General features: G+C 42.8%; 1 protein-coding gene across 4 annotated transcripts; it reads left to right on the top strand.

Annotated features, from left to right (window-relative positions):
* The first annotated feature begins 4,567 nt into the window (after positions 1 to 4,567).
* LOC149443857 (ETS-related transcription factor Elf-3-like) lies at positions 4,568 to 17,737 on the top strand. 4 transcript variants are annotated; one of them, XM_089655184.1, is made up of 7 exons: positions 4,568 to 4,704; positions 4,811 to 5,026; positions 8,043 to 8,216; positions 10,632 to 10,718; positions 13,222 to 13,302; positions 14,698 to 14,890; positions 17,031 to 17,737. In XM_089655184.1, exons 2-7 carry the CDS (start codon positions 4,939 to 4,941, stop codon positions 17,128 to 17,130), a joined length of 723 nt encoding a protein of 240 aa, XP_089511310.1. In that variant the 5' UTR covers positions 4,568 to 4,704; positions 4,811 to 4,938; the 3' UTR covers positions 17,131 to 17,737. The 4 variants fall into 4 exon arrangements, with proteins under 4 accessions (XP_089511310.1, XP_089511311.1, XP_089511308.1 ...); XM_089655185.1 differs by having other exon boundaries at positions 4,808 to 5,026; positions 13,228 to 13,302; XM_089655182.1 differs by having other exon boundaries at positions 4,808 to 5,026.
* The last annotated feature ends 3,804 nt before the right edge of the window (positions 17,738 to 21,541 follow it).

Genomic DNA, 21,541 nt, shown 5'->3' with positions numbered 1-21,541 from the left:
GGGCCTCGGGCAGTGCCCGAGTTTCCAAATGGTCAGTCTGCTCCTGCATCCTGGTATCTTTGCTCTTTGGGAACCAGCGATACTCTTTTTTTGTAACAGCAATCCTAGCAGCTAATTAGCCACTGGATCTGATAGCAATAGAAATGATAAGAAAAAATTAAAGAGACAGTGTATTAAAAGTAAAAATAAAATAAATAATTAAAAAATACAAAGAACCCCCCCCCCCCCATGCTTGCAAACACATATGTAGATCGCACACACACAAGAAAATGGTATTCGCACCATTCATGTGAGGTATCGTCGTGAACGGCAGAATGAGAACAATAATTCTAGCGCCAGACCTCCTCCGCAACTCTAAACTGGTAACCTGTAAAGTCTTTTAAAGCGTCGCCTATAGAGATTTTTAAGCGCCATAGTTTGTCACCATTCCTCAAGCATGTTCAGTGTTAAAGCGTGGCATGTTAGGTATCTATTTACTCGGCGTAACGTCTTCTTTTATTTTCTACCAAACAGTTGGCTATTATATTGTGTTTTTGTGCATTATAATTCATTAAAGTATGTTATCAGGATGGAGGAACTTTGTTACATGGAGAAAGAAGAAATGGAAAAGTTTAGAAAGATTTGGGGTAGATGCAGGGGCGGGCTGACAAATCATGGGGCCCCCGGGCAATAGGGGATCATGGGGCCCCTGTGTCCTTGCCCAAACTCAAAAAAGCCTAGGAAAAAGGTACCAGGGGCAGCTCATGGGTACCCCTACTGACCCCGGGCCCTCGAGTTTCCAAATGGTCAGTCCGCCCAGGGGTGGACTGAAAACTCATGGGGCCCCCGGGCAATAGAGGATCATGGGGACCCTGCGTCCTTGCCCAAACTCAAAAAAGCCTATGAAAGAGGTACCAGGGGCATCTCATGGGGCCCCCTACTGACCCCGGGCCCTCGGGCAGTTTCCAAATGGTCAGTCCGCCCCTGAATAAGATATATGGTGGTTTTGTAATGTCGTTTTTTTCTTATAAGAAAATTTTATAGAAGAAATAATAATCAAAAAGTTAATTAATTAAAGAGTATTTTTTTCAAACACATTGCATTTGAAAAACTACTGCGCAAATACAGTGCGACATAAAAAAACAATTGCAACACCCACCATTTTATTCTCTAGGGCCTCTGCTCAGAAATTATATACCGTTTAGGGTTTGTAAGTTATTTTCTAGCAAAAAAAAAAAAGCTGATTTTTACATTTATGTGAGGTGTCAGAATAGTCACTGAGCACGTGTAGAAAAACTGCAAGAACTGCTCTGGCGGCGAAAGAGTTAAAGGCAACTAACCATCCACTTTGGCAAACTTGCCTTGAAAGCAAACTAAGTCTAGGTTCACAACTACGCGTTTTCCGTTGCGTTTTGCAGAAACGCACTACAGTCCATTTAACATGATTTCCTATGGGACATGGTCACATCTGCGTGTTTTCACCCGGTGTCTTTTTTTGGAAAGGGTCAGGGACTTTTTTTAAAATGCAAAACGTTGCATTTTTGGTTTTATAGACTTAAATGGAAACACTGCAGAAAAGCATGTCGTTTTTTTAATGCGTTTTTGCCACGTTTTTGATGCGTTTTGCATTTTAAATCTGCCTAGCAACAAGAAAAAATTTTAAACGCATTTTTGGTTCTTTAGACTTCAATGGAGACGCTGCAGAAAAGCATGTCGTTAGTTTTTATAATGCGTTTTTGCCACGTTTTTGATGCGTTTTGCATTTTAAATCTGCCTAGCAACAAGAAAAAATTTTAAACGCATTTTTGGTTCTTTAGACTTCAATGGAGACGCTGCAGAAAAGCATGTCGTTCATTTTTTTAATGCGTTTTTGCCACGTTTTTGATGTGTTTTGCATTTTAAATCTGCCTAGCAACAAGAAAAATTTTTAAACGCATTTTTGGTTCTTTAGACTTCAATGGAGACGCTGCAGAAAAGCATGTAGTTAGTTTTTTATGTGTTTTTGCCACGTTTTTGATGCATTTTGCATTTTAAATCTGCCTAGCAACAAGAAAAAATTTTAAATGCATTTTTGGTTCTTTAGACTTCAATGGAGACGCTGAAGAAAAGCATGTAGTTAGTTTTTGCCGACTTTTTTCATGTGTTTTGAGTTTTATTCTGCCTAGCAACAAGAAAAAAAAAGAAAAAAATGCCAAACGCCTAAAAAATGCAACAAAATTGCAAAATGCACTGCAGAAACGGATCAAATGCAAACTGCATAGGTGTGAGCCTCGCCTTAGACAAACTTTTTAATGTAATTAAAAAAACAAATCCACTAGATGGCATCATCACCATAGCCAATGTCCTTATAGCACTGACCCAAAAATGACCTGAAAATTAACCCCTCGCCCTCCAGAGGTTTTCCCCAACTTCCTGACCAGGCCATTTTTTGCGATACGGCGCTGCGTTACTTTAGCTGACAATTGCGCGGTCATGCAACGCTGCACCCAAATTAAATTTAAATCCTTTTTTCCCCTAGAAATAGAGCTTTATTTCATTGGTATTTGATCCCCTGTGCATTTTTTTATATTTTGAGCTATAAACAAAAAAAGACCGACAATTTTGGAAAAAAAAAAAACAATATTTTTTACTCAGCGATTGCCAGGTGCCGGTGGGGAATCTCTGGCTGGGACCCCATCTGTAGCCACCAGTGAAAGTATTCAACTGTGCTGTTACTTCATGAGCAAAGCACAGGTTTGCTTTATTTTATTTATTACAGGTACTTATATAGCGCCGTCAATTTACGCAGCACTTTACATATATATTGTACATTCACATCAGTCCCTAACCCTCAAGGGGCGTACAATCTAAGGTCCCTAACTCACATTCATACATACACATACTAGGACAATTTAGACAGGAGCCAATTCACCTACCAGCATGTCTTTGGAGTGTGGGAGGAAACCCACACAGGCACAGGGAGAAAATGCAAACTCCAGGCAGGTGATGCCGTGGTTGGGATTCAAACCAACGGCCCTATTACTGGCAGGCTGAAGTGCTAACCATTTAGCCACTGTGCTGCCTTCCTGCCCTCTGCCCTATAGCAAAAATACTGCTACAGGGTGGCAGGGCTGTGCAAAATCATATATATATATATATATATATATATATATATATATATATATATATATATATATATATATATATATATATATATATATATATATATAGGAGTACCTCAGTTTACGAACACCTCGGTTAACGTAATTTTCGGTTTTTAAAATTCATTGAAAATAATGCCTCGGTTTACAAATTTTTTTCGCAATACGAACGGATTAATTGGTCTTCAATTTATGTACGCATTAATGTTTAATCATGTCCCTGTACAGTATTTATGCCTTTAAAGTGCACTTTAGAAAGAGTTTTGAACAGATAAAAGACTTTTTTTTTAAACTTTTTTATGACCTCCGGAATGGATTAATTGGTTTTCAATGCATTTACGAATTTTGTTTTAATCATGTATCTTTGTGCCTTTAAAGTGCACTTTATAAAGAGTTTTGAACAGATAAAACTTTTTTTGACTTTTTCCTGACCTCCGGAATGGATTCATTGGTCTTCAATGCATTTACGAATTCATTTTTAATCATGTCCCTGTACAGTATTTATGCCTTTAAAGCGCACTTTATAAAGCGTTTTGAACAGACAAAAGACTTTTTTTTCTCCATTTTTCTGAGCTACGGAACGGATTAATTGGTTTTCAATGCATTTACGATTTTTCTTTTAATCATGTCCCTTTATGCCTTTAAAGTGCAATTTATAAAGAGTTTTGAAGAGAGAAAACTTTTTTTGACTTTTTTCTGACCGCCGGTACGGATTAATTGATTTTCGATGCATTTTACGAATTAATTTTTTATCATGTCCCTGTACAGTATTTATGCCTTTAAAGTGCACTTTATAAAGAGTTTTGAACAGATAAATTACTTTTTTTTAACTTTTTTCTGACGGATTAATTGGTTTTCAGTGCATTCCTATGGGAAACCGCGTTTTGGTTTTTCAAATTTTTCACAATACGAAAAGTCCCGCAGAATAAATTAAATTCGCAAACCGAGGTATGCCTATGTATCTATGTACTGTATATATGTGTGTGTGATTTGTATTTCCAGGTAGGGGGCACGCGCAGGACGCCCTACCCGAAAATGCAAATGACGTATATATATATATATATATATATATATATATATATGTGTGTGTGATTTGTATTTCCAGGTAGGGGGCACGCGCAGGACGCCCTACCCGAAAATGCAAATTACGTGTGTATGTGTGTTTTTGCGCAGCCCTGTCGCCCTGTAGCAGTATTTCTATATGATGGCGGGCAAATGGTTAAAGGACCATTACAGATCTGACCCATTGTCATTATAGGTCATCATACTGACCAGTAATACGTATTTCTGTCATTATTTTTGTCTGCTGTGGTATCATTAGGAGTCCTGCTGGCCCGTCAGTTTACAGTAACTCTTTGTTTTCCCAGATAAACGTGTAGGGAGTGCCCTGCAGTTAATAACAGGTTGAGATCTGGCAGCCAGCCATGCTGATACATTCACCTGAAACTCTGGGAAAGCAACGCTACCCGAAAAACAATGAGCAGCAGCAACCCCGATTATCAGCCTATTGAGCGGTGAGGCTTCTTGGAAGACCTGCATTGTACGTGAATAAGGATCACTTAGAGACTATCCACCTGCGATGCCAGTAAGATTCTCAGTCTTTTTGTTCCCTATGTTCTGTAAACTGCTTGTTCTTGTTCTACCACTATTTCTGGTAAAAAGCCCTTTGCTGCTTTCCTATCACTCAGCAGTCTGGCACACTGTCCATGAACACCAACACCTTCAACACTTTTGTCCTCCACCGATGAAGCCATCCTGTCTGACCTGCAGAGCTTGCACTTGACTGCGTTCAGAGGGAGTCTGCTGAAGATCCGGCAAGATGTACCACGCCGCTGCTGTGCCATTCCCCATCCTGAGAAATCTGACAGCTGAACTGGGCAGCAGCACCAACCAGCCAATGCTAACAGGTGAGGCGGAGCAGGTAATGATGTTTAAAGTGGAACTCTGCCCAAAACTTTTCTTTAGCGGGGAGAAGGTTTTGAGGATTTGCGGTTTGAATTCCTTGGTTCCCCTTTGGGAAGAGTTTGCCATTACTTTGAAGAACCCACTAAGGTTAGTGACACTGTTTTCTAAGTAATATATATTGGAATGGGATAGGGGTGGGAGATGTCAAGGCAGTTATTTTGCATAGTCTACACCAGTGGTCTTCAAACTGGGGCCTGGGGGCCATATGCGGCCCTTTGATTGCCTTTATCTGTTTCTTGCGGCACTATTCCTTCCACTGATATGAGGCGCCATTCTTTCCACTGACACCAACATTGGGACATAATTCCTCCCACTGATATGAGGCGCCATTCCTTCCACTGACACCAACATTGGGACATAATTCCTCCCACTGATATGAGGCGCCATTCCTTCCACTGACACCAACATTGGGACATAATTCCTCCCACTGATATGAGGCGCCATTCCTTCCACTGACACCAACATTGGGACATAATTCCTCCCACTGATATGAGGCGCCATTCCTTCCACTGACACCAACATTGGGACATAATTCCTCCCACTGATATGAGGCACCATTCCTTCCACTGACACCAACATTGGGACATAATTCCTCCCACTGATATGAGGCACCATTCCGTCCACTGACACCAACATTGAGACATAACACTAACTAACACCACCACTTATATAAACTACAGAACACTATTACATCCACAAACACTAAAGATGGGGCACTTTTCCCTACACTGGTACCATCATTGGGGTACTGTTCCTGCCACTGACATCAACAATGGGGCATAATTCCATCCACTGATGTAAAACATAGAGCACTATTACTCCCGCTAACACTAAAGATGGGGCACTTTTCCTCCCACTGATGCCATCGATGGTGCACTACTCCTGCCACTGACACCAATACTGGAACCCCAGTCATTCCCTAACACCAATGCTGGAGCACCGGTCCTTCCACTGACACCAGTACTGGGGCAAATTTTCTTTCATTGATACCAGTGTTGGGGAACTATTCCTTCCACTGACACCAACATTGGGACATAATTCCTCCCACTGATATGAGGCGCCATTCCTTCCACTGACACCAACATTGGGACATAATTCCTCCCACTGATATGAGGCGCCATTCCTTCCACTGACACCAACATTGGGACATAATTCCTCCCACTGATATGAGGCACCATTCCTTCCACTGACACCAACATTGGGACATAATTCCTCCCACTGATATGAGGCACCATTCCGTCCACTGACACCAACATTGAGACATAACACTAACTAACACCACCACTTATATAAACTACAGAACACTATTGCATCCACAAACACTAAAGATGGGGCACTTTTCCCTACACTGGTACCATCATTGGGGTACTGTTCCTGCCACTGACATCAACAATGGGGCATAATTCCATCCACTGATGTAAAACATAGAGCACTATTACTCCCGCTAACACTAAAGATGGGGCACTTTTCCTCCCACTGATGCCATCGATGGTGCACTACTCCTGCCACTGACACCAATACTGGAACCCCAGTCATTCCCTAACACCAATGCTGGAGCACCGGTCCTTCCACTGACACCAGTACTGGGGCAAATTTTCTTTCATTGATACCAGTGTTGGGGAACTATTCCTTCCACTGACACCAATGTTGGGGTATTATTCTCTCAATGATACCAATAATAGGGCTCTATTCCTTCTACTGAGGCCAATGATTGGACACTATTTCTGCTGCATTTTCCACTCCCACTAGTTACACACCAGCCCCCCTAAAATCAGAAGACCAGAAAACTGGCCTTTGTTCAGAAAGTTATTAAGTAATTATTCTTTCCATTGACACCAATGATGGGGAACTGTTCATTTCACTGACATTAGTGATGAGGCACTATTCCTCCTACTGACACCAATGATGGGGAACTGTTCATTTCACTGACATTAGTGATGAGGCACTATTCCTCCTACTGACACCAATGATGGGGAACTGTTCATTTCAATGACATGAGTAATGAGGCACTATTCCTCCCACTGACACCAATGATGGGGAACTGTTCATTTCACTGACATTAGTGATGAGGCACTATTCCTCCTACTGACACCAATGATGGGGAACTGTTCATTTCAATGACATTAGTGATGAGGCACTATTCCTCCCACTGACACCAATGATGGGGAACTGTCCATTTCACACACATTAGTGATGAGGCACTATTCCTCCCACTGGCACCAATGATGGGGTACTATTCCACCCACTAAAACCAATGATTGGGCACGCACTATCCTGTCCACTGACACCAATGATGGGGCATGATTCCTCTCACTGACACCAATGATAGTGTACTATTCCTCCTCCTGTTAAATAAAGGTGCTATATAATTTTTTACTTCCACTGATCACCAGGACTGAGGATGTGGTACCCACTTTTGCTAGGAAATTGTCTTCACTGGTTACAATTCTTCCCCCCCCTCAAAGCCTGAAGGACAGTAATCAGACACTTTGTTTAGAAAGTTTTGAAGACCCCTGGGTAAGGACTAAAGTAATGGACAATTATCTTGTTTACTATTGAAATGTAATTACCAGGTGTCTAAATATCACGTATTCCATATTTTTGATGAATGCCAATGATGTACATATGAGTAAAATTACTTTGCACAATTTTGGGGTACTAAAATAAGTTTGCCCCAAACTCCTGGGTGAATACTCCTTTTCCAAACACAACCATAGTACTAATGTTCAATGGTGCACACAGAATCTGGTGTAACTGCATAGGAACCAATCAGCTTCCAGGTTTTATTGTCAAAGCTTCATTGAACAAGCTGAAGTTAGAAGCTGATTGGCTCCCAGGCACAGCTACACCAAATGTTGCATTCTTCAATTTTAGTAAATCTCCCCCCATTTCTGTTAATCCACAAACACTCACCAAAATTCCCATAATCATTTTTTCTTTTGTTTTTCCTTCTTTTAGAATATTACCCTAATCCAAACTCCTGGGAGCTGTCGGAGCACAGCTATGAAGCAAGTGACGCAGATTTACCATTTTTGGCTTTCCTCACCTCTCCTGAATGTTCCTCGAGGGATTCAGAGATCTGGAGTATGACTGACAACACAATCATGTATGAAACAATACCTCGGTTCACAGGCAAGTGTGCAGATGACAAATACATTTACTAACCTGCTTAAAGTGTTACTAAACCCACAACAGTGAAATCAGTCTGTAGATGCAGTAAAGCATGCTTGTTATACTCACTGTGGAACCTAAGGGGTTAATCCTCTGCATTGTGTAAAAAGGCTGTTTGATCCTGTCTTCTCTGATCCTCCCCTTCTTCCAGTGCCCCCCTCTTATCTCCTGATAAGACATATCATATGGAGTCACTCTGCACATGCTCAGTTTTGTATTGCATATGAGGGTTTTTTTTTCTTGGGAGAGTGCATGTGATCAGCACAGGGCCAATCGGCCCTGTGCAGCCAGAGGGTCAGGGATTATGCATCCTCCTAGAACAGAAAGAAAACTCTTCCTACAAGCTTTAACCAGTGCTCTGCTGGACACTGTCAAGAGCGCCCTATTCTTGGTATCAGTGAGAGGAATAGTACCCCAACATTGGTGTCAGTGGAAGGAATAGTTCCCAAACACTGGTATCAATGAAAGAAAATTTGCCCCAATACTGGTGTCCAGTGGAAGGCCCGGAGCCACAACATTGGTATCAGTGGAAGGACCGGTGCTCCAGCATTGGTGTCAGTGGAAGGACTGGTGCTCCAGCATTGGTGTCAGTGGAAGGACTGGTGCTCCAGCATTGGTGTCAGTGGAAGGACTGGTGCTCCAGCATTGGTGTCAGTGGAAGGACTGGTGCTCCAGCATCGGTGTCAGTGGAAGGACTGGTGCTCCAGCATTGGTGTCAGGGATTATGTATCCTCCTAGCACAGAAAGAAAACTCCTCCTACAAGCTTTAACCAGTGCTCTGCTGGACACTGTCAATTGCGCCCTATTATTGGTATCAGTGAGAGGAATAGTACCTCAACATTGGTGTCAGTGTAAGGAATAGTTCCCCAACACTGGTATTAATGAAAGAAAATTTTCCCCAATACTGGTGTCAGTGGAAGGACCGGTGCTCCAGCATTGGTGTCAGTGGAAGGACCGGTGCTCCAACATTGGTGTTAGTGGAAAGACTGGTGCTCCAACATTGGTGTCAGTGGAATGACTGGTGCTCCAACATTGGTGTCAGTGGAAGGCCTGGTGCTCCAACATTGGTGTCAGTGGAAGGCCTGGTGCTCCAGCAATGGTGTCAGTGGCAGGAGTAGTGCACCATCAATGGTATCAGTGGGAGGAAAAGTGCCCCATCTTTAGTGTTAGAGGGAGTAATAGTGCTCTATATTTTGTATCAGTGGATGGAATCATGCCTCATTGTTGATGTCAGTGGCTGGAACAGTACCCCAATGATGGTACCAGTGGGAGGAAAAGTTCCCCATCTTTAGTGTTTGTGGAAGTAATAGTGTTCTGTAGTTTATATCAGTGTTGGTGTCAGTGGAAGTAATGGTGCCTCATATCAGTGGGAGGAATTATGTCCCAATGTTGGTGTTAGCGGAAGGAATGGTGCCTTATATCAGTGGGAGGAATGGTGCCTCATATCAGTGGGAGGAATGGTGCCTCATATCAGTGGAAGGAATGGTGCCTCATATCAGTGGATGGAATCAGGTCTCAATGTTGGTGTTAGCAGAAGGAATAGTGCCTCATATCAGTGGGAGGAATTATGTCCCAATGTTGGTGTTAGCGGAAGGAATGGTGCCTCCTATCAGTGGGAGGAATGGTGCCTCATATCGGTAGGAGGAATGGTGCCTCATATCGGTGGGAGGAATGGTGCCTCATATCGGTGGGAGGAATGGTGCCTCATATCGGTGGGAGGAATGGTGCCTCATATCGGTGGGAGGAATGGTGCCTCATATCAGTGGAAGGAATGGTGCCTCCTATCAGTGGGAGGAATTATGTCCCAATGTTGGTGTTAGTGGAAGGAATGGTGCCTCATGTCAGTGGAAGGAATGGTGCCTCATATCAGTGGGAGGAATTATGTCCCAATGTTGGTGTTGGTGGAAGGAATGGCACCTCATATCAGTGGATGGAATCAGGTCACAATGTTGGTGTTGGTGGAAGGAATGGCGCCTCATATCAGTGGAAGGAATAGTGCCCCAAGGGCCAGATAAAGCCAATCAAAGTCTCTGGCCCCCGGGTCGCAGTTTGGAGACCACTGCTTTAATTGGTTCTAGCCCTGACGTCTACTTTAATATCAGCTAATATACAGCATTAATCTAGAACTTTTGCCTGCTTTCCGTGGAGAATAATTCGCTTCTTTTTAAATAAAATAAAAAAAACACTTTTTGTGGCGCTAGATTCGGGGCAGAAAGCAGCACAGCCTTGGTCATGAAGAGGTTAACTAAATTCCCTGTGCTCTGAGAAAATATTTAAAGGGTTTCAGTGCAGTATCAACCACAGTCCTAGTCTATAAGAACAATATACGTCTGCACTCACCTCGCTGTTTACCGTTAACGTTTCCCCTCCTTACAGACCTGTTAGACACGGTGACAACACGCAGAAGGAATTTGGACCAACAGGTTTTACAAGAGGATGGGGAGCCTGAGACTGCCATCTGTGGTGAGCAGAATAGGGCATTACCTTACCATGAGGGTATGTTTGGATATTACTAATGTATACACACTGGCTTTATCTGCTTTTTATTCCCTTGTTTAAACCTTGCATGCATAGGCATTTAACCACTTCACCGCCGGAAGGTTTTACCCCCTTCATGACCAAGGCAGGTGGTTTTTTTTGCTATTCAGCACTGCGCTACTTTAACTGGCAATGGCGCGGTCATGCAACACTGTACCCAAATGAAGTTGATATCTTTTTTTTTTTTTCACACCTCCAGCAGGCCACTGGTGTGAATGTCTCTGACCAAACAATCAGAAACAGACTTCATGAGGGTGGTCTGAGGGCCCGATGTCCTCTAGTGGGCCCCGTGTTCACTGCCCGGCACCGTAGAGCTGGATTGGCGTTTGCCATTGAACCTCAGAATTGACCGGTCCATCATTGGTGCTCTGTGCTTTTCACAGATGAGAGCAGGTTCACCCTGAGCACATGTGACAGACGTAAAAGTCTCTGGAGAAGCCGTGGAGAACGTTCTGCTGCCTGTAACATGGTTCAGCATGACCGTTTTGGTGGTGGATCAGTGATGGTCTGGGGAGGCATATCCATGGAGGGACGCACAGACCTCTACAGGCTAGACAATGGCACTCTGACTGCCATTAGGTATCGGGATGAAATCCTTGGACCCATTGTCAGACCAGGGGTGGACTGACCATTCGAGCACTCGGGTACTGCCCGAGGGCCCGGGGTCAATAGGGGGCCCCATGAAATACCCCTGGTACCTTTTTATAGGCTTTTTTGGGTGTGTTTTGAGTGCGGGCAAGGACACAGGGGCCCCATGATCCCCTATTGCCCGGGGGCCCCATGAGTTGTCAGTCCGCCCCTGTGTCAGACCCTACGCTGGTTCAGTGGGTCTACAAGTATGTGATGGTGCCTTGTACTTCCCCTACCATCTGGGTGCCAAAGTGTCATGTTGTACTTTGTTGTACAGTCCCTTTTGCCTTCAGAACTGCCTTCATTCTTTATGGAATAGATTCAACAAGGTGTTGGAAACATTCCTCAGAGATTTTGGTCCATATTGACATGAGTTACTGTTGCCTTTCTATCATCTCGAACCAGTCTGTCCATTCTCCTCTGACCTCTGACATCAACAAGGCATTTTGATCCACACAACTGCCACTCACTGGATATTTTCTCTTTTTTGGATCATTCTCTGTAAACCCTAGAGATGGTTGTGTGTGAAAATCCCAGTAGATACTCAGACTAGCCCGTCTGGCACCAACAACCATGCCACGTTCAAAGTCGCCTTTCTTTCCCATTCTGACACTCGGTTTGAAGCCGTCTTCAACACGTCTAGATGCCTAAATGCTGCTGTGTGATTGGCTGATTAGCAATTTGTGTAGCAAATGAACAGGTGGACCTAATAAAGTGGTGAGTGTATTTTTTTCAATCTGAAAGTTGAAACTGATCGCATTCACTTAGGTCTCATGCACACCGGGGCTTTTGTAAACGCTTTTCTCCTGGCAGCTTCCAAAACACACCTAAGGCTAGGTTCACACCTATACAGGTTGCGTTTGAGCAGTTCCTGCATTGCGTTTTGCGTTTTTGCACCTACGTTTTTGCTGCAGTTTTTTTTTCCTTGTTGCTAGGCGGATTTAAAACACAAAATGCATCATAAATACAATACATGCTTTTCCGCTGTGTTTCAGAAGAATATATGTTTTTATCTATACTGTATGTTGAAATGCGTTTTTATTCCAAAATATATTTAAAAATACATTTCAAATATACTGTATGTCTTTAAAAATACAAATCTACATTTGTGGAATGCATTTACAAATATAATATAAAAATATATGTTAAACTGACTTTTTTATATGTTAAAAAAAAACTGAAGAATATATTTTTAAAAAATATATTTGTAATAATTTTTTAAAATATATTCTTCAGATTTTTTTTAACATATAAAAAAGTCATTTTAACATAGATTTTTACATATACTTGTAAATGCATTCCAAAAATGTAGATTTGTAATTTTAAAGACATACAGTATATCTGAAATGTATTTTTAAAAATATTTTTCATGTATTTTGGAATAAAAACACATTTCAACATGCAAAATATATATATAATATATATATATATATATATATATATTGCATGTTGTGTGTGTGTGTATATATATATATATATATATATATATATATATATATTGAAATATATTGCATATGGCCAAAAATGTAGCATTTCAAATATATGTCAATATATATTTGGGAAGAATATTTTTAAAATATATTTCAAATATATTTTTCTTCCATGTGGGTTTAGAGGCAGAAACAAAAGTCAGGCTCCTGTAAAACAGGTGTTTTCAAGCTCAAGTGTGCATGAGGCCCTATGGCCCTATATGGTACAAAAGTCGGTTTGTCTTCGATCGATAATAATGTTGTTTTAGGATGACATCACAGAGCTGCGTTGTCTGTTACATTTCTCACCTTTGTTCTGTGTTAATAAGAAACAGGAATTTCAGAACGTAAACCATTTCAAGTGACTCGGAGGGAGGACAGCCGCAGAGGAAACAAAGGAAGCAGAACGAGTAAGTGAAACCTCTGGGCTTGTCGAGTGTATAGAGAGTGTGTCACAGCTAGATGAATTCCGATTGGTCACTGGGGCAGATTTTCTCTGGTTCACGCTTCTGCGTTACTAAACCCACAACAGTAAAATCAGTCTGTATATGCAGTAAAGCATGCTTGTTATACTCACTAAGGGGTTAATCCTCTGCATTGTGTAAAAAGGCTGTTTGATCCTGTCTTTTCTGATCCTCCCCTTCTTCCAGTTCCCCCTCTTATCTCCTGATAAGACTTATTTTATATGTATTTATTATTTCAGGTACTTATATAGCGCCATCAATTTACGCAGCGCTTTACATATATATTGTACATTCACATCAGTCCCTAACCCTCAAGGGGCGTACAATCTAAGGTCCCTAACTCACATTCATACATACACATACTAGGGACAATTTAGACAGGATCCAATTAACCTACCAGCATGTCTTTGGAGGGTGGGAGGAAACCGGAGTACCCAGAGGAAACCCATGCAGGCACAGGGAGAACATGCAAACTCCAGGCAGGTGGTGCCGTGATTGGGATTTGAACTGGCGACCCTAGTACTGCCAGGCGGAAGGGCTAACCACTTAGCCATTGTGCTGCCCATACATATCATGTTGAGTCACTCTGCACATGCTCAGTTTGGTGTGTATTGCAAGAGAGTTTTTTTTTTTCTTTTCTTGGGAGAGTGCATGTGATCAGCACAGGGTCAATCAGCACTGTCCAGACAGAGGTCAGGGGTTCTGCATCCTCCTAGAGCAGAAAGAAAACTCCTCCTACTGTGACCAGGAAAGGTGTGTCTGTGACCAGGAAAGGTGGCAGTGATAGCAGGAACCTCCTCCATCTGACATGCATGTACTGACCGGACCGGTGCTGAAAGATCAGTTAACCCCGTATTGGTTGCAAGCAGACGATCCCCGCAGGATGGATCGGATCTGCGCATTGGGGAGCAAAATGGATCGGACTCTGATCCATTATGCTCAATCCGTAGATCCGATCCATCCTGTGGGGATTGTCGGAAGGGTGACACCAAGTGTTACCGCACCGGGTGACACCAACCCTAGGGACGCCCCTGCTTAGATTGTACACCCCTTGAGGGTTAGGGACTGATGTGAATGTACAATATATATGTAAAGTGCTGCATAAATTGACGGCGCTATACAAGTACCTGAAATAAATCGAATAAAATATCTATACCAGGAAAATGTCGGACGTACACAGCCATAATATATTGCAGAACCATTTCTGGTTTGGTATCCCTTGGGTCTAAATTTACTTGGAAGTCGCTCATGCATATCCATCATATGGTGTCAAGCGAGCAGAAGCCTCTGCGCTAATCTCGGAACAAACACTTATAAAGATTTCTCTCTTTTCCATCTCAGACCAAAGCGTGCACCTCTGGGAGTTCGTACGTGACCTTTTGCTGAGTCCACAGAAGAACCAAGAAGCTGTACGATGGGAGAACCGCAAGGAAGGAACGTTCCGGGTCGTTAGGTCTGACATGTTCGCCCAGTTATGGGGCGAGCAGAAGAAGAACAAATGTATGAATTATGAGAAGTTAAGCCGGGCGCTAAGGTATACATATGAGGAGTGAAGGAACCGTATTAGAACATTGTTAGGTCAAAACAAATCTGTTCCAGTAAGAAAGAGAGACGGCATTTGACGTTCAGATTGTGCCCTTTGCTTGCCTCTATCCAGCCCTCGGGGTACTATTCCTCCCACCGATATAAACAAGGAGGCACCATTTCTTCCACTGGAACCAATGATGGGGCACTATTCCTCCCCCTGACACCAATGATGGAGCACTAATCCTCCCACTGACACCAATGACAGGACACTATTCCTCCCACTGACACAAATGGTGGGGCACTATTTATCCCATTGACACCAATGGTTGGGCACTATTCATCCCACTAGCACCAATGATGGGGCACTATTCCTCCCCCTGACACCAATGATGGGGCACTATTCCTCCCACTGACACCAATGACAGGGCACTATTCCTCCCACTGACACCAATGGTTGGGCACTATTCATCCCACTGGCACAAATGATGGGGCACTATTCCTCCCACTGACACCAATGGTGGGACACTATTCATCCCAATGGCACCAATGACGGGGCACTATTCCAACCACTGACACCAATGGTGGGGCACTATTCATCCCACTGGCACCAATGATGGGGCACTATTCCTCCCACTGACACCAATGGTGGGGCACTATTCATCCCACTGGCACCAATGATGGGGCACTATTCCTCCCACTGACACCAATGGTGGGGCACTATTCATCCCACTGATACCAATGATGGGGCACTATTCCTCCCATTGACACCAATGATGGGGCACTATTCATCCCACTGGCACTAATGATGGGGCACTACTCCTCCCACTGATACCAATGATGGGGCACTATTCCTCCCCCTGACACAAATGACAAGGCACTATTCCTTCCCCCGACACCAATGATGGGGCATTATTCCTCCCACTGATACCAATGGTGGGGCACTATTCATCCAACTGGCACCAATGACGGGGCACTATTCCTCCCATTGACACCAATGGTGGGACACTATTCCTTCCACTGACACCAATGATGGAGCACTGTTCCTCCTACTGACGCCAATCATGGGGCACTATTCATCCCCCTGACACCAATGATAGGGCACTATTCCTCCCACTGACACCAATGATGGGGCACTATTCCTCCCCCTGACCCCCTGGTGCTATTCTGACCATGTGCGTTACCACGTCTGCTATTTCACCATGGACAGCACGTTAAAACAAAGAGCAAATGTGAAATTCTTCATGAAACTGGGCAAATTGGTGGATCTCCACAATTTTGTCAAAACGGCGACCTTTGAGCTGGATCTCCATCTAAGGGAAGGGGGCATTTTTTGGAGTTGAGCTCATTGAAGGTCTTCCTGATCTCTCGTCATCTTCCAGTGATTTTCTTCTGCTCTTGAAGCGTGCGTGTCACTCACAACACCTCAAACGACTCCTTGCAGCATCGCCATAAACTTGCCCAATCATGTCAGATGTCTCTGTGGCAGATTCGCCCACTTTTACGCAGAATTTCACGTTTGCTGTTTGTTCTAACTTGCTTCATAAGTCAGTGTGCCAAAAACATCAACCTGTGTACATCGGGAGCTGTGCAACTGGTGCTATGGACAGCAAGTTAGAACAAAGCGCAAATGTGAAATTCTGCATGAAACTGGGCAAATCTACCACAGAGACGTTTGACATGATTAGGCAAGTTTATGGTGATGCTGCAATGAGTGGTTTGAGGTGTTTTGAGTGGCACGCGTGCTTCAAGAGTGGAAGAACATCGATGGAAGATGACAAGAGATCAGAAAGACCTTCAAGGACCTCAACCCTCAAAATGCTTTCTTCCGAAGATGAAGATCCAGCTCAATGGTCGCCGTTTTGACAACATTTCAGAGATCCAGCGATTTGCCCAATTTCACGCAGAATTTCACGCTTGATCTTCATTCAAACTTGCTGTCCATGATGAAATAGCAGATGTGGTAATGCACATGTTGCACAGTTCCCGATGTACACAAGACAATGTCTTTTGGCACAATGCCATACGAAGGTCGGTGCTCCCTGTGACTGTGCACGCTGTCTTGTGCTGCCATCTGTTGGCGTGTTACAAAAGTAGTCTAGAAACCTGTTGATACCACCTTGTACATGTATTTAATTTCTCACTTTCAGGCATTATTACAAGTCCGGCATTCTGGAACGAGTAGACGGAAGACTGACCTACAAATTCGGGAAGAAAGCTCACGGTTGGAAAGAAGACTCAACTACATAATTCGCTGTTTATACAAGTGTGGCAGGATGAAAAAGTATTATGGACAGGGGAGTGGACTGGAGCTGGAGGCTTGCCAGAGACTTGTATACAATACAATTCTTTTTCTTTTTTTTCTTTATAATTTTTTTGTGAATAATCAGCATGCAGTTTACAGAATTTTCACAGATCTGACAGCATTTCACTGATAAAGAAAAATATATGGACCGTGGACCACATACCATACGGAACATTTCTAGTTATAATTACAAAAGTAAAGTGCCTGAATGAAAGACTCCTTGTAGTGTCCCCATCATTCTCATAGAGCTCCAAAGAGGAACAAAAAGTGCTAACTGCCAAAGACTCCGAACTAGGAAGAGGATAGAAGCACCGGCAATGAAGTGGAATTGTGGGGGGGAGGGCTTTCATAGCAAGTCTGCCATAAGGTGCTAATATGCTGTGCCCTGGAAGACGAAACATGTAGGGTGGAGCCAACATTTGTGACGTCATCAAGCATACCTGGAAAGGACCCACCTGAGCTTTGGGACCAGCTGTATTGTATTATAAGCACTTAGTTTTTATTCTTGAGTACATGGTATATTTTAATACATTTTCAGTTAGTTTTACACTATGTGGTTTCCTTGATTCTTTCCCTGTACTATGGTGGAGTTCCAGGATTTGGATGATGATGACTGCTGGGTTACACTGTCCTGTGTGGGATTCTTCGTATACAGGAGTATTTTTGACTTCTCTTACCTAGAGAGTTGACATATTCTCGTAAGCATGTTTGGCAGAGCACATGGTGGTGGAACACTGAGATGGCTAACAGCAAGGAAGAATTTGATTTCTTGAACTTTTGGAGTCACTTTTTATTTAATTTTTTTTATATTTTCAGAAGAAAGTTTTCTGATATAGTGGGGCTGTGTCCGCACGGCCTGTGTTAACTGCTCGTTTTTGTCTAGTGGAGAGGTGAAAGGAGATATACTGTACTTACCTAATCCTCCCAGCAGACCGGCACCCCTGTGCTCTAGTGGTCTTGAGTAGTGGACTGTTCCTGAGGTCATCAAACCAAAAGCCGGCTCCATAGACCAGGAACAGTCCACCGCTGGACCGTGGGGGAGCGCCATTATCTGGTGGGGAAAAAAGGATCAGAGAAGTATGCTTTCTTCTCACCTCTAGACAAAACAAGCAGTTGTGCGGGCACAGTATAGCCCTCCTCTTCCCTACACAAAAACAGGCAGTTAACCCGTACAGTGAGGGCACAGCCCCACTGCATTGGAAAACTTTTTTTTTTGCCCAGAGATGACCTTTAACCACTTCAAGTCCGGACAATTTCACCCCCTTCCTGTCCAGACAATTTTCAGCTTTCAGCGTTGTCACACTTTGAATGACAATTGCGCGGTCATGCAACACTGTACCCATATGAATTTTTGGCATTTTATTGAGACAGATAAAACTTTATTTTGGTGGTATTTATTCACTACTGGGATTTTTTTTTTTTTGCTATATAAATGAAAAACTCCAAACATTTGGAAAAAAAAAAGTTTTTCTTATAAAATTTTGCAAATAATCTTTCTTCATAAATCTTGGCCAAAATGTATTCATCTATCTTTTTAGTAAAAAAAAATAAATAACCCAAATTAGTTTATAAGCAAAAATTATAATTTTTCAAAACTTTTTGTTGATATTTTTTTCTTTTATTATTGTTTGTGTTTTTAACATACTGTCACCATAGTGACACTGTACTACTTGTGGGTGGGTGATTTTTTTTTTTTTTACACTGATTGTTTTACACCCATAAAGGCTGTAACAACAATCATTTCTCCTTCTCTCTGTCTGCATTCTTGCAGCCATTGAGAAATACTGTGTGAGCTGTGATTGGTCACAGCTTGTCACATGGTACAAGGCTGTTGTGAATAGCTCTGTACCATGTGACCTCGGTGATCATTCATAGATTTCACTAGTAGTAAGCAATGATGTCAGAAGTGATATCTTGCTTATTACTGTTCATGTGTTCACTGATTGGCCAATCAGTGATCACATGATCGGGACCTCACTCACGGTGCCGTGTGCTCCTAGGGAGCGCGCCCAGGCAGGGAAGCAGGGAGGACGTTTATAAACGGCCAGCCACTCCTGCACTGCTCCTGTCCAGCTGTTGATGCACATGGGCTGGATGGGAAGTGGTTAAAGTGACTCCATTGGAAAAAAAAAAAAAGCTTTTAAATTACAGACGTACCTGTAAAAAAAAAAAAAAAAAAAAGAGGTAAATACTTCCCTTTTCATGCCAACCCCTACGTCATTATGGAGTCCTGTAGTAAAGCGAGGGTCAGCAGGAGGGCCCACTAAGCACAGCAGTAGACACAGGAAACCAATACTATCAGAAGTTTCTGCAGAGACCTTGGAGGATGAATCGTCCTTGGTCTACTTATAGTCCTCTTTGTTCCTATAGCTTCCAAAAAGGGCCATCACCTGTGATTGACACCAGCGTTGGTGTCCTGTCCCCAACCCTGTGGCCATTGCAGTTCTCTAGAACAGTGTTTCTCAACCTTTTTTCAGTCAAGGCACCCTTAAAAATGAAGGACAGTCCCGAGGCACCACATTCTAAAATGGGGTGCCTCAAGACTGTCCATAATTTTAAAAGGGCATCCCATTCTAAATGTGAAACGTTTAACCACTTCCAGTCCGGACACTTTCACCCCCTTCCTGTCCAGGGCAATTTTCAGCTTTCAGCGCTATCACACTTTGAATGACAATTGCGCGGTCATGCAACACTCTACCCACATGAATGTTTTACCATTTTTTTGCGACAGATAAAGCTTTATTTTGGTGGTATTTATTCACCGATGGGATTTTAATTTTTTTTGCTATGTAAATGAAAAAGTCCAAAAATTTCAAAAAAAAGTGTTTTTCTTATAAAATTTTGCAAATAATAATCTTTCATCATAAATCTTGACCAAAATGTATTCAGTTATATTTTTAGCAAAAATAAGCCAAATTAGTTTATAACTAAAAATTATAATTTTTAAACATTTTGTTTACATTTTTATTTTATTTTTTATTATTATTTATGGGTTTTTTTTTTACATACTGTCACCCTAGCAGTACAGTGTCACCGTGGTGACACTGTACTACTTGTGGGGGTGATGAAGATTTACTTTTTTTTTTTTCCAGTGATTGCTTTTACACCCATATAGGATGTAAAAGCAATCATTTCTCTTTCTCTCTGTCTGCATTCTTGCAGCCATTGAGAAATACTGAGTGACCTGTGATTGGTCACACCTTGTCACATGGTACAAGGCTGTTGTGAATAGCCTGGTACCATGTGACCTCTGTGATCATTCACAGATTTCACACGTAGTAAGCAATGATGTCACAAGTGACATCTTGCTTACTACTTTGCATGTGATCACTGATTGGCCAATCAGTGATCACATGATCGGGACCTCGTACAGAGGTCCCGTCCGACGATCAGTGTTTCACTGTGTCCGGAGGACACAGCGGGCACCGGATCGCGGTGCTGCGTGCTCCCAGGGAGCGCGCACAGCTAGAAAAGGCGGGTGCCGTTTATGAATGGCAACCCGCCCCTGGAGTGCCACCGTCCTGCCGTTTATAAACAGCAGGCAGACGGCAAGTGGTTAATGTAACGCAGCAACATCCATACATGGAGGACACCCAACATTAGATGAGATTTATTCTTTCAAAGCAAATACACTTTTGCACACTGGTACTGTGTAGTATTCCAGTGTTTCTCCTTTCCCTCAGTTTTTCTCCATCACTGAGCTAATGTGACCCCAGCCCTGATGGAAAGGGGCAGGGGAGGGTCAAACTAGGAGGCTGTGCAGGCAACTGACATCCTCATCAACTGATGATGTCATTAGTTGTCTAGAAGCTGGCAGCTAGAAGGTCGTAATGGTGCACAATGAAAACCTGTGACTTTGTGTGACTAAAAGGCAGGCTTGTTCCACCCGCTGGCTTGTATACAAGTTTTGGGCAATTTTTAGACATTTTGCCAAGGCACCCCTGAAGAAACCTCAAGGCACCCCGGGGTGCCTGGGCAACCTGGTTGAGAAAGGCTAGTCTAGAATACATAAAGTATATTTTTGGTGAAAGTTCAGTTCTACTTCAAAGCATGTAAAAATACTTACACAATAATAAATTCTTCAATACTTCTCTACTTCAAAAGATGAGAAATAGCTGTTAGGATCTGTGGCCTTCATACACCAAGATGTATAACTCACAGCACACAGCCGTGGTATCTTAGATCTGGTTCTAAGTATGGATGGATCAGAGGTCACTGACAGCTCTGAAAAGGTTTGACAAATTATTGGAAGAAAACAAACTCTCTTGCGCTCTGTGACCCAACCCGGGGTAGGTAGATGGAACCAGGACTTGAAAGTTTCTACCACCAATGCATATGGGGTTGTGCAGCTTCAAA

This window comes from Staurois parvus, unplaced genomic scaffold (genome assembly GCF_062004578.1).
Source record: "Staurois parvus isolate SC_StPar_1 unplaced genomic scaffold, SC_StPar_1.0 ptg000827l, whole genome shotgun sequence".
In the NCBI taxonomy this organism is placed as follows: Eukaryota; Metazoa; Chordata; class Amphibia; order Anura; family Ranidae; genus Staurois; species Staurois parvus.
This window is presented reverse-complemented; position numbering and strand designations above follow the sequence as displayed.